Source organism: Gadus chalcogrammus, chromosome 8, assembly GCF_026213295.1.
Source record: "Gadus chalcogrammus isolate NIFS_2021 chromosome 8, NIFS_Gcha_1.0, whole genome shotgun sequence".
NCBI classification, from domain to species: domain Eukaryota; kingdom Metazoa; phylum Chordata; class Actinopteri; order Gadiformes; family Gadidae; genus Gadus; species Gadus chalcogrammus.
The window spans coordinates 7,317,470-7,330,022 of NC_079419.1; the positions used below are offsets into that span (position 1 = coordinate 7,317,470).

Here is a 12,553-nt window from a genome sequence, read left to right on the forward strand (position 1 = left end):
ATTCAAACCCAGATGAGTCCCATGTCCGAGCTCCACCAACGGCTTCACATCACACTCACACACGCGTAAGGTTCTCGGGTGTCAAATCGTTTTCTTAATGCATTCAATATGGGGTCGTGGTTATGGTTGTGAACCACTTGTGACTGCTCTTGTGGCTGTGGCTCTCGAGAACGTGTGTGGCTCTCCCTGTGTTCAGAGAGCTGCGGGCGCTGGTGGTGGAGATGGTGCTGGCCACAGACATGTCCTGTCACTTCCAGCAGGTCAAGACCATGAAGAACTTCCTGCAGCAGCCGGAGGGGTGAGTCACACAGAGCCGCTGGGGTTCCCTCCACACACTGCTTGACCTTCGGCAGGCTCCTGAATTCCATTAAATCCTCATTGACCAAACTGCGGTTCGGCATTAGTGACTGGCCTTTTTGATGAAACAGACAAGCACACAGGCACACAAATCCATTGTCCCCCCAGAATGAGTTCTGTCGGTGGACGCTGTGTCACCACACAGCACGGGACAAGTGCAAGTGGGTGGGAGGTTGATTGTGTTGAAGTGCTGTATTTTGCATATTTTCCCTAAAAAGGTAGTGCATTACACTGCCTTGTAAGTGCATCCAAAAAACCCAGTTCTTTGTACACATAAAATACAACCCAACGGGGTGAATTTGTGCCAACATCTGGTTTTGAGTCAAATTAGTGTTTTCTTTGTAGAAATACATGTGAGAAACCAAGACTGTACACCGCCGTCAGGGGAAATATGACCCCTAGCAGAACCACAAACAGTCCCTCTTTAGCTCACTTAGATCTCTTATGATAGACAGCCAGCTATAGCGTACTTCTCGCTAATAGGATCTAATACCCAACTAATTGGAGGGCACCGCATCTTTTTTTTCTGGACTTGTTTACCCGTATTAAGTGGGATAATGAAGTGGATGATATGTCGCTAATAAGCGACGGCACTTTGTAGCTCTGTTTGCATCACGTTAAGTACTACGCAAACATAATTACGAGGGACATACGGCCACCGACAGCAAGATGATTGCTGACGTGTTTACTTTGAACGCAGCTCAGCCGACGGCGAGGGGAGTAAGGGGGAACCGGTCGTGACGCCTGCCCTTTGAAAACGGACATAGCCTCTCTATTCTTAAATCTGGTTTGTCGTAGGCTAGCTAGGCTTTCAACATACACACACATCGCCAATCTTCTCTTCACATCGTTTGAAAAGCAATCATAAGGCGGACTCTGATTATTACACGCGAGCAGTAAGAGACGGAATTGTTGCAGGCAATCAGTGGCAGGATATGAATCCAAGTATCAACTGTCACAGAGTAATCGTAGATGAATGTGTCTTTCTAGTGGAACGGGAGCAGCATTGCCATAAAAAAAAGAGTCAAATCGAGTCAACCTTTAGTGTAACGTATTGTTTAAACATCGTGCTTGTCCGTAGAGGAATCTCTGAAGAGAGCGATTTGATTTACATAAGCTGCAAGTCGTTTATTCCCCATGAGCAGAGAAAAAAAAGCGTCACCTTTGGGGTCCACACATAACATACGAGACATAAACAACGTATCAGAATGTGATTTAAATGGAGGGTTTGATGGAGCTTTATATGGACAATGTGTTGCATATGAAATGCTGCAGAGTGAGCAGAAACTCCACTGCCGGTGGATGAACTCCGAGGTGAAGTCATTTAAGTCAGTCAATCTTCCTCAAGGGCTGCTGGGATTGCACTTTGATTCCTAGCCAAGTGAATATGGATTAAACTGTGTGCGTGTAAGTGTGGATGCATGTGTGTGCGTGTGCGCACGTGCGGACGCATATGTCAACCTAATCCCGGATCCAGCACTTCTACTCTGTTATAGCAGAACTTCTGGAGGGTGACGGCACAGAGCCTGGGCCGGAAGCAATGAACTGAGAAGGGGCGGAGTATCTCGCTGTTTACGTTTTTTTCGCGGAGATATGCAACCGAAAATAATTACTTGCCCGAGTGGATGTAGCTTTCGGAAGGGGATTTAATTAAGTGTATTTCTACAGTTTACTACTGCTGGCTGAGTTTGCGTTTGTGATTTACACGCTTAAAGATCCCTGCCTCGAGCCACATGATTGGTCAAAACAAGTTTTAAGCCAAAGAAAGCAAAAACACCCGTTCACCCAGATTTTAGCTTGTTTGGAATTCAACTTTAGATATTAATCTAAAGTCTGACTATTGCACACTTAATATTGATTCCGTTGACTTTACTTCTTGATATGTCGATGTGCACATCCATCCAACCCTAAAACTATTTTGGCTTTGGTAAAAAAAATAGATACTGCCCAAGCCAACACCCACATGTATTTATACCCGTTTATTTTGCTGGGTCGGCACTGCAGAAATGTCTGCAGGTATAGTCAGCAGGTATAGCCACTGTGGTGGCTCATAAGTACAACATCTGCAGAAAACCAACGAGTGTTTTCGTGTCTGCTTGCCTAATTGGAGCACGTGTCTTCCAGCGTGGACAAGCCCAAGGCCCTGTCCCTCCTGCTGCACACGGCGGACATCAGCCACCCCGCCAAGACCTGGGACCTGCACCACCGCTGGACCGCCTCCCTGCTGGAGGAGTTCTTCATCCAGGTACACATGCTAACCAGCTAGCATGCTAACGTGTCCGTTCTACTGGGTGACTCCATCCACCAGTGGTTCGTCCTGTTTGATATATATTGTGGTCATAAGTGGGGGGAATACTGTGACTGTATGACCAAACAATGAAGTCTTCTTTAAAGTCGCAACGTCTGCCATTTTAACTAGCTTATAGCTTACAATAACCTGGAGATATCTGTAGGCAACGCTGATCAATGGTGATTTTAATAATGTTAGAAAGAGAATTCACATCCTTTTACAGACATATTCTACAAATAAGAAATGACAGGAGTACTCTTTCTAGCCTGGGAATCGGTTGAATCTGGGAGCTCGTGTTTTATTTGATCTGGAAAATGCATCTGACCCCCCTCCCGTTCAGACGGATTTCCAGCAGACTTGACCCGGGTCGGGCCAATCACAAACAGTTTATTGAAGCATCGTTGAGGCATTTTAATATAAAACCAAGATGGCCGCAGCTTCTATGTCACACGTTTCATTGATCTGATTGGTTGTATTTCTATCCAATTGCGTCAAGAGGCAATTCTGAGCCAGATGATAATGCCAAACGTAAATCAGAACTGAACTGAGAGGTTTGAGACTTGTAGGCATTTGAGACTCGATCCGCTGATGTCAGACTAGCTTTTCTCTCGCAAATCCTGACTTCTCGGGCAGCAGCTCATATGCAAACCCCCTGCCAGGAGAAGCTCATTCTCTCGTGGGAATAATACGGAAATGATCTCGGAAAGCCCAAGAGATTTCTGGACCGGGGTCCAACATTACCAATAATTGTAATGATGATGATGATTACTATTATGAATTATTACTTCAACACGGTACTTCACCACAATCGCACGGCACATAATTTATATCCAGTGGGTGGGGGTGGGGGGGAAAGGGGGATTCATGGTCATTACGTCATTATCATAATTCCCCCAACATACTCTCTGGCAGACACTCAAGTCTCCTTTATCATCTCCGATAATGAGAACAGAACGTGCTCCACAGGAGATTAAATCCCGGGAACGATACCTTGTTCGGCGCACCAGCAGGAGCGGGCCGACAGGGTGTAAAGAGTAAATCACTCCGAACGTCAACCTCCGACGTTTCAATCCTGCGCTGATAGGTAACGCCCGAGTTAAGTGGATGAGAAAGGGTTCCTCAGAAAACCTTGAGGAACGCCTGCTCTCTGTCACGCCCAATTTAAGGTGTTTTTGTTATGAACACAGTCACTACAGGGGAGGGTGTGTTCAAATGTGTTCAGTGTCGCCCCCAACGATGTGTTTCCGTAAAAGAGGTGTTGGTGGTGGTTGTGGTTGTGGTGGTGGTGGTGGTGGTGGCAGTGGTGGTTGTGGTGGTGGTGGTGGCTCGAATCGCTTGGCTACTTTTGAGGGCGGTGGTGGGGCTGTTGCTGTGCACGTTGTGGTCTGGAGGGCGGGTTATACAGTGAACAGTCTTTGACAACAGGGCACGGGTTCAATGGAGGACAATGTAATGTGTGTCCGACTGAGATTGTAATGACTACAAGAGAGTGGACTGCATGCACCGTGGATTGCGTGCACTTTTGTTGGCTGTTTAGAGGATTGCGTGCAGTCTCTATGGCTCTCTGGTGCAATGTGTGATATGAGTCGGTATGATTGTGTCTATCAGCCAACCATGGGTAGCCCACATGCTCAATGTCCTTGGGTGCATTTATGCCGATTCTGTTGTATTGGTCATTGCAAGGAAGTCTATAGGCCTACTGTAGGGATGGAGGAATCGAATTCGGTGATTCTTTGTCTCAGCAATAGGAGTATTGTCAGGTTGACTAATGAATTTTATAAATACATATACTTAGTAAAGTAATCCATGCAAACAAATGCCTGTTACTGTCCTACAGAATTTTGCATGAACTTAGCTTGATTCTGCTTTTTAATGTTTATTTTAAAAACAGCAACAGACCTGTAGAACCCCAACCTCAAAAGATACATTCGCACATAGAAATCTGAATTGTGTACCGCAATATTTACCGAATCTCAATTCTTACCGCACTCCAAAAAGATATTTTCCAACATTGCATCATGAGGTCCCTGCCCATTCCCGTCCGTAACATGATGCTGAATGGTCAAACCGGAATTCTCCCTCTGTCGTTTCCCAGGGGGACAAGGAGGCAGATCTCGGACTTCCATTCTCCCCGCTGTGCGACCGCAAGTCCACCATGGTCGCCCAGTCCCAGATCGGTAAGCTTCTCCTGCCTCTACTCCATCACATGTCCTCCAGGATGCTCGCCTGAGACACAGGTACGCCCTTCTGTTACTGTGAAACTGACTGTTGTGTTTTGTGTGTGATCTGTCACCAGGCTTCATCGACTTCATCGTGGTGCCCACCTTCACCGTACTGACGGACATGACAGAGCGCATTGTCACGCCACTCATCGACGAGGCCTCCCAAGCTGGAGTCGCAGGCTTCCGACGCTCCAGGTAAAACCTCTTCTGTCTATCTGTCTGTCCGTCGGTCTAGCATCCCTTGTGCCCGTCTACCCTTTCTTCCCACGCTGGCTTCGCAGGCTTCCGATGCTACAGGTAATCATACCTCCTGTCTGTCTGTCTGTCTGTCCGTCTGTCAGTCTTTCCGTCCGTCCGTCTGTCCGTCAAGCCTCCCTTCTGCCGGTCTATCCTTTCTTCCCACACTGGCTTTGCAGGCTTCCAGTTAAAGCCTCTTCTGTCTGACTGTCTGTCCGTGCGTCTAGCCTTCCTTATGCCTGTCTATCCTTTCTTCCTTTTCAACCTTCCTACCAGCCCTTCCTCCTCCTCCCTGGGCTATCCACGGGGGACAATGAATAACTTTTGATGAGCCATTGAGCAAAAGGCACTCTGCCGTTACAATGAAATAACGTTTTAGGTGCACCTGGAGAAAGTGAAGGCGCTTCTTGGCTGAACGCGTCCTTGGCTATAAAGCAATTTGCATTTTAAACAACTTCTGAAGGTTAGATTACTCTTGAAAACAACTGCCCATAGCTTCAAGGCAGACCGAGGAAGTAGATAATGAAATGGTGTAATGGCATGGAGTCGAACTTTAAATGGCATTTAATTACGTTGACAGCGACATCTCTAATGAGTCCTTCATCATCTCGGCGCGAACGCAAGTGTCTGTAAATCTCATCAAGCACACCTGGAAATCGACACTCGCACACGGGAATCTAGTTTGCACCCTGTTTCCGCGCTGATCTCCCTGGCAAACTGGTTCGGCATACTGAGCAGTTTCCCCCCATGCAAACGGCAGTCATCGTGACTTGCGTTGGTTCAGCAGAAACCCCCTCAAGACTCTCACTTCCCTCTCTGCCGCCGTCTCTCCCAGCGGTGTACAGGTGCTCGTATTTGAATAAACGGTTGTTCTGAAAGTGAATGCATTATATATAGATACAGATATATAGATAAATATATGTATCTGTATTAAAAAAGATCAAGCAGTGCTTGAAGAACCACTGTGCACACCTGTTCTCCTCTACAAGAGCAGTCATTAACGGAACCCGGCCTGCGGACAGAGTCAGCCAACTGGAAACGCTACATTGTGTATCCGTTTGCACCCCCCTCGCCTTGTTTGTCTGTTTACACACACCCACTAGCATGCCTGTGTGCGTCTGCACACACACACAGACACACACCGAAAAACACAGACTGAGACAGCTCCTGGGCGGTATTTAGACCAGCTTTCAATCAAGTGTCGTATTATTGTGTCTCTGTCTCTGTCTCTGTCTCTGTCTCTGTCTCTGTCTCTGTCTCTGTCTCTGTCTCTCTCTCTCTCTCTCTCTCTCTCTCTCTCTCTCTCTCTCTCTCTCTCTCTCTCCCCCTCTCTCTCTCTCTCTCCCCCTCTCTCTCTCTCTCTCTCTCTCTCTCTCTCTCTCTCTCTCTCTCTCTCTCCACTTGCTCTCCCACTCCATCTCTTGATCTCTCTGGCTCTTTCTGTCAATCTTCCCTCCCTGCGGATAGTACACAGTAGACATACCCGTCAGCAGCCTAGCAGTAGCATGCCAGTTGATTGTCAGGGAAAGCAGAGTTGCCAGATATTCCAAGAAAAGCAAGAATAGCGCACTTCTTCATCACACTGTGAGGGTCGGGATGGTCGGTTGCTCTGGTTCGTTCTGGCGGTGATCTCAAGTTCAAGTTCAGATAAAAGAAGATCAAATAGATGTTGAGATAGAAGATACAACGAACATTTATATAATCCTGTTACTAGCTTTTAGACCATTGCAGTGCAGTACTGCCCACTCAACTGACACATTATTGCTAAGAGACCGACTGACTGATTGATGACTGACGCCTTACTACAGACACATTAACATCCTTGTCTCCTTTCGCCCTTCATCTCCAACCTTTGTTCCAGTATGAGTTCAGAGGAATCCAAGCGGGGCAGCATGAAGAGCACCGGTCTGGACAGCACCTCCTCCGGCCACTGCTCCCTGCTGGCCGTGGACCACAAGAACTTCAAGACCCTGTGGAACGACGAGGTCTACCAGAACCGCGAGAGGTGGAAGGCACAGGCCGCCAAAGGTATCCCCCGCCCCCGACCCCCCGCTGCTCTCAGACGTGGGTTCTATAGCAAGGAGGGGCTCCGACCCCTTTCTTGTTCAGCAGGATGGGCTCCGACCCAATCCTTTGTCGGAAAGGACGGGCTCCGACCCCATCCTTGTTCGGCAGGCCGACCTTCAGGGAGATCCGTCGCTCTTGGCTGTTTCCTCGTATCGGAGAGTACCGCTTAAACCATGGTGAAGAAATCACAGTTAGTGGCGTTGAACTTTGCGTGATTATTTTGGGAGGACACAGAGTTCATGTCGCCCTCAACACTCGTACGAAACGGCACTCTCCTTTTATTAGAGCACAGCCCAGGGTGACCGTTCCCCTTCCAGTTGACCTTTAGCGGCCTTAAGTTAAAGCCTGCCCTGCTGTTTTAGGACAAAGATTAAATGAGTCATTTAGGGTTATTATTTGCTGTTTAGCAGTCGCTATGATCCCACAAGACTGGCATTGATTTCTTTAGTTCATGGAGGAGAAGGTCGGGGTGAGCTGTGCTGCTCCAGGAGCCCTGCAGGAGTCCTGCAGGGACACAGCGGACATTGGGGAAAGATATGCTAATGTCCACGAGTCAAGAGAGCCAATATATTGCTTGGAGCAAAAACATGACAGAAGCCCGGAATCGTCCACCACTGCTGTGTACTGGGCTCTCCTGCTGCTGGTGGTGGTGGTGGTTGTGGAGGTGGTGGTGGCGGTGGTTGTGGTGGTGGTGGTGGCGGTGGTTGCGGTGGTTGTGGTGGTGGTGGTGGCGGTGGATGTGGTGGTGGTGGTTGTGGACTTAATCAGTTCCAATTTTAAAGTGCTGTAAAGCGGGCAACACTGGCGACTCCCACAAGCCATATGCCATCGAGGCAATCAAGGAAAAAAGCAGCCCTCGCATGTACACAGCGGAATGGTATAAAGGGCTGTCTCTACTGGCCTCTACTGGTAGAGAAAGAGTATTACACCATGTCAATTAAATGAAAGGGCTCACCTCCCAAGTCCATATAATGCCTGTCCCTGCTAGACTTATTGGGGTGAGAGAAAACCTCAACAAACTGCATAACATATATGCACCCATCTGAAGGAAAACATTGCAAGATAATTGCGAGAGATGGATTCATTTGTATGGAGTTTATGTTTTGTGAAATGTACAATAGATACATATGATGTCAATTGCAATGAACATTGTGCATTAGGTAAATTACTGATGGATCCAAATGTGGCACTCACACACACATACACACATACACAAACACACACTTCCTCACGCACCCACCAACGCACACACCAACGCACGCACTCACTCACTCACTCACTCACTCACTCACTCACTCACTCACTCACTCACTCACTCACTCACTCACTCACTCACTCGTGTACAGGAAGCTGACGGTAAACAACTTACAGCGGCACAACAGACACACTCCCTCACACACAGACCCCCCACCTCCACCCAACCTCCGCCCTGTGTGTGTGCTTGCGGGGGTCTTCAGAGGCAGAGGAGAGGGCCAAGAGGGAAGCGGAGGAGCCGGCCAAACCGGAGGAGGCCCCGGAGCCCCCGGACCCCGCCGGCACAACGCAGACCCCCGCCGCTGGGGTCCAGGGCGCCGAGGCGGACGACCCATCCTGCCCGCTGCCAGAGGACGACGCTGGGGCTAAGAGCCCGGATCAGGGACCCCAGCCTGGCACTCCGCCCCTACTGAACGGTAGGTCGCCGTAGCAACGTGCATACGTTCATGCATCATAACGCCGGAGTGGCGGTCGGACGTCGGACCCTCGTGTCATTTTGATAATCTTTTTCTAGGGGAGGTGTCCGAGGGAGCTGAATCCGCGCAGGGAGAGGAGCAGAAGAGTAGATCACCTCATGGTATGATTAGGGGTTGTTTTTGATGGTACATCCGAATGTTATAGCACCATGTTGAAATGTTCTTGTTAATCCTTGACAATGTTGAGATTTGATCACTTGTATCTACCTCTGCAGAACAAGAGACCGACTGAGGGAGTTCTACAGCCACGGTCCAACTGTTGGAACTCGAGTCAAACTCCTGCTTTGTGTTTTTTCCCCAACGTCCCACCACACAGCGAGGCCATTACTTTGACTATGTCGCCCCCTACAGGGCGGTCTGGGGAATGACACGAGCCCCCTCGCAATCTCTCTACTTCTGTTTCTTCCCTCCTAAAGGTATACTTTGTAAGACATTCGGACAAGACCACAACCACTCAAAAAACCAAGACCACTCTAACACAAAAGAGACTCCCGCCCCTCCCTCCCCTTCCCTCCCTCCCCATCTACTGCAGACGAGCTGACCTCGGCTTGGAGCTAAAGACAGATGGTTTTCAGTGGTGTGATTATGTTAATGTCACTTCCTTCTATCCTGACCGACCAGCATGCACTGGTCTGTCTATATCATTGATGATGATGATGATGATGGTGACGACGATAATGAAGATGATGATGATGAAGAAGGGAGCTAGACAGCGTGCTATACATCAGGAGCTGAATTATAATATTCCTTAGTGAGGTAACAAAGGTGATCCTATATAATTGAGTGAAACACAATGAAGAAGATATCCATGACAAAGTATACCTTTAATTCCACGTGCGGGCTTGTACAACGTTCTTCTGGCCTGGCCCTTCCAACCCTACACTCCCTCTCTGCCTTCCAAACACTCTTCCTTCCTGATGGTGTGAAGACGTACAGATTACTGCCGTTATCAGAGCTGAGTTATATGTTTTTTATTTTGTATCTAGAAGTACAGAGGGAATTACTACGTTGGTATTGCCCGTGGATCTATGTCTACGGCTCTACTATAGTAACGATACGATGACAAAACAGAATATTTGGATACCTGGTTTACAAAAACAAATGTGCTCTTCCTTTATTTTACCTTTTTATCTGTAATTAAACGATGCGTCAGACCTTAAGCAAGATGGATGCCTATAACGGTGATATTTTAACAAGCTCTGTTTAAGTTGAAGTAATGGCACAGTGACAAAACACAAACAGTATGGCAAAAGTCATACTTTTTTTTCAGAAAAAGGTACACACACATACACGTACCCACATACACGCACACAGACACACAGCCGGCTTCCATATGTGTTTCTCCTGCAGATAGTAGCAATTGTTTTTCCATGGAGAAGGGACACAACATCCTCTCTGCCTCTTTAACAGGCTTCACACCTTATATTGTAGGGTCATGCCATTTGAAAGATATATATTATCCAATACAGCGCTAGGTAGAGGTCCTTTTTTTTACGATGAACTTGTCCACCGCAATCACTCAGACTTCTGGATTGAGTTAATTATCTAATTTGAGGGGGAGTTGACAAAACGTTTGCGAGGAAACAATCCACCGACACATAGATTTGGATGTAGCATACGATACTGTATGTCCAAAATGTAGGTTTTCCGACTTGCACATTTCAAACATATCAATGCTTCTTTGGTTTTCATTTTGAAGGCTGTTTTGTAAAAAATCTGAAATGTTTTCTTTGGTGGTTATTATGATTTTTTTAATCTTTTCTGTGATTTAACTATTGATCGTTGTCTCATCGCCTCCATAAGGTCCTGCCTGTTCACCTGTTCCTAGACCAGCCAGCCAGTCCTTTAGCACTCCCGTTGCCTTCCTACGTGGAATTACACTGTACAGTGCTTCAGTATATCCTATCACAGGATAGGTTTCCTCTTACGGCGCTCGGTCACAATGTTCCTGTCCCCTTGTCCCCCGCAATGTGTGTTGATTCCGTGCTCTCGCTCAACTGTTCCAGCTAGCTCCAATCCAGCCAGCTATCTTTTTATTATGTTTTAATCTGTGATGGCCGTGCATCAGAACATCACAAAAACCGCTAGCTGCTTCTTGAGTGTAGCCGCCCGAGAACTGTAAAACTCCTTGTATGTTGATGTATAGAAGATGCAGATGTTATTTTATTGTGCATATGTAACATATATTGAAGTTATTCTGCGACGCTGTTCCAGCCTTAACTGTACACTGTATGTGTTGTGATTGGACGAGAAGCGTTTTAGCAGTATTTATGAAACGGTTGAACTGTTTCCCTGAGATTGTGGCCTTTTTTTAACCGACCATATAGTTTCTCCCAGAATGTTGAGTTATTTTTTTAGGGTATATCTCCTGAGCATACCAACATTGCCATGTTTTATGATGATTATTATTATTAAGTAACATTTAAGATTTGCATTTATATTCCTTCATTGTTTTTATTGTTTGTGCTCACACCGAATTAAGTAGTGGCTTCTACGTTACGAAATCCCCTCAAACAAAGAGAGTCAGTGTGGCAACATTGCTGAATAAATACATATCTTTTAATCCTCTTGAATAACTGAGAAGTGGTACAGGTCAAACCAATTTATTGGATCATTATGCATACAGTAAATATGTAGAGCATTCTCTTTTTCTTTTTGTTAGTTTAATTTTAGAGATATTTATTGCATCCCAAAGCAGCATATTCATACAAACACAGTTTAAGTTGGCCGGTTACTTTTTTTTGGTTTAATAATCAGTTTGATAGTGAATGTACACAACAATTAGATTTAACAGTTACTTTCTGACCTTTTTTCATGAACATGAAAGAAGACCATAAAAGAAAATGTACCCTTCAAACTTGTCAACCGAATGTAACTTTTGTTCATTTCATGTGCATTTCATCCTCCCTGTCTACATACAAAGAGACATGATTACACTATTATTCGAGGATTCATTTTCTGTTCTTTTTTTTGGTCTCAAGTAGAAATTCCACAACTCCGATTTTCAACTGCTGCCACCACAGTCTAGTCTGATTGGTGCTTGGTTGAACACTCAATAATGCCTCCTGTTAGCTAACGGGACCAATATGTGTGATGTTGGTGGTCATGTTTAGTCTCATTACTTTGCTCTATCTTCCACTGGCTCCTGTGGTACCCTGTGCTAGGTAATACGAAACAGGAAACCTTTTTACAATGCCGAATTAGAATTACAAAAAATATATATCAACAAACAAAAAAAAACACAATATATGGTTGTATTTAGGACATGTACAGACTTCTAAACATAGTGTTTTGTAAACAGTTATCACAGAACAGGTTATTTGTTGTTTGTTTAAACGCGTTGTCTCTATTGTTTAGTCAGGACCACTCTATATATGGTTGATGTCATGTTGTTCTAGTGAGGTTTAGGTGGCTGTCATGCGTGTGCGTGACACTGCTAAAGGAATACTTAACGTGCATTTATGTGCACCTATGTGCATCTCTTCACTGTGACCTGCTCTTTCTGCTGTGTGTGTGTGTGTGTGTGTGTGTGTGTGTGTGTGTGTGTGTGTGTGTGTGTGTGTGTGTGTGTGTGTGTGTGTGTGTGTGTGTGTGTGTGCAGGGCCGTCGATAAGGGGTGAAAGGTGATGACGATTCAGGGGGCCCACAGC

At 46.3% G+C, this 12,553-nt stretch overlaps 1 protein-coding gene across 2 annotated transcripts in view; it reads left to right on the top strand.

Annotated features, from left to right (window-relative positions):
* LOC130387446 (dual specificity calcium/calmodulin-dependent 3',5'-cyclic nucleotide phosphodiesterase 1C-like) overlaps positions 1–12,553 on the top strand; it is a 46,431-nt gene extending 33,878 nt beyond the window's left edge. For both annotated transcript variants that reach the window (XM_056596534.1, XM_056596533.1), the window contains exons 9-16: positions 197–298; positions 2,482–2,602; positions 4,743–4,824; positions 4,944–5,064; positions 6,968–7,134; positions 8,631–8,843; positions 8,942–9,004; positions 9,119–12,553. In XM_056596534.1, the coding sequence (XP_056452509.1) occupies positions 197–298; positions 2,482–2,602; positions 4,743–4,824; positions 4,944–5,064; positions 6,968–7,134; positions 8,631–8,843; positions 8,942–9,004; positions 9,119–9,135 (886 nt within the window). In that variant the 3' untranslated portion in view covers positions 9,136–12,553. The remainder of the gene's footprint in view (positions 1–196; positions 299–2,481; positions 2,603–4,742; positions 4,825–4,943; positions 5,065–6,967; positions 7,135–8,630; positions 8,844–8,941; positions 9,005–9,118) is intronic.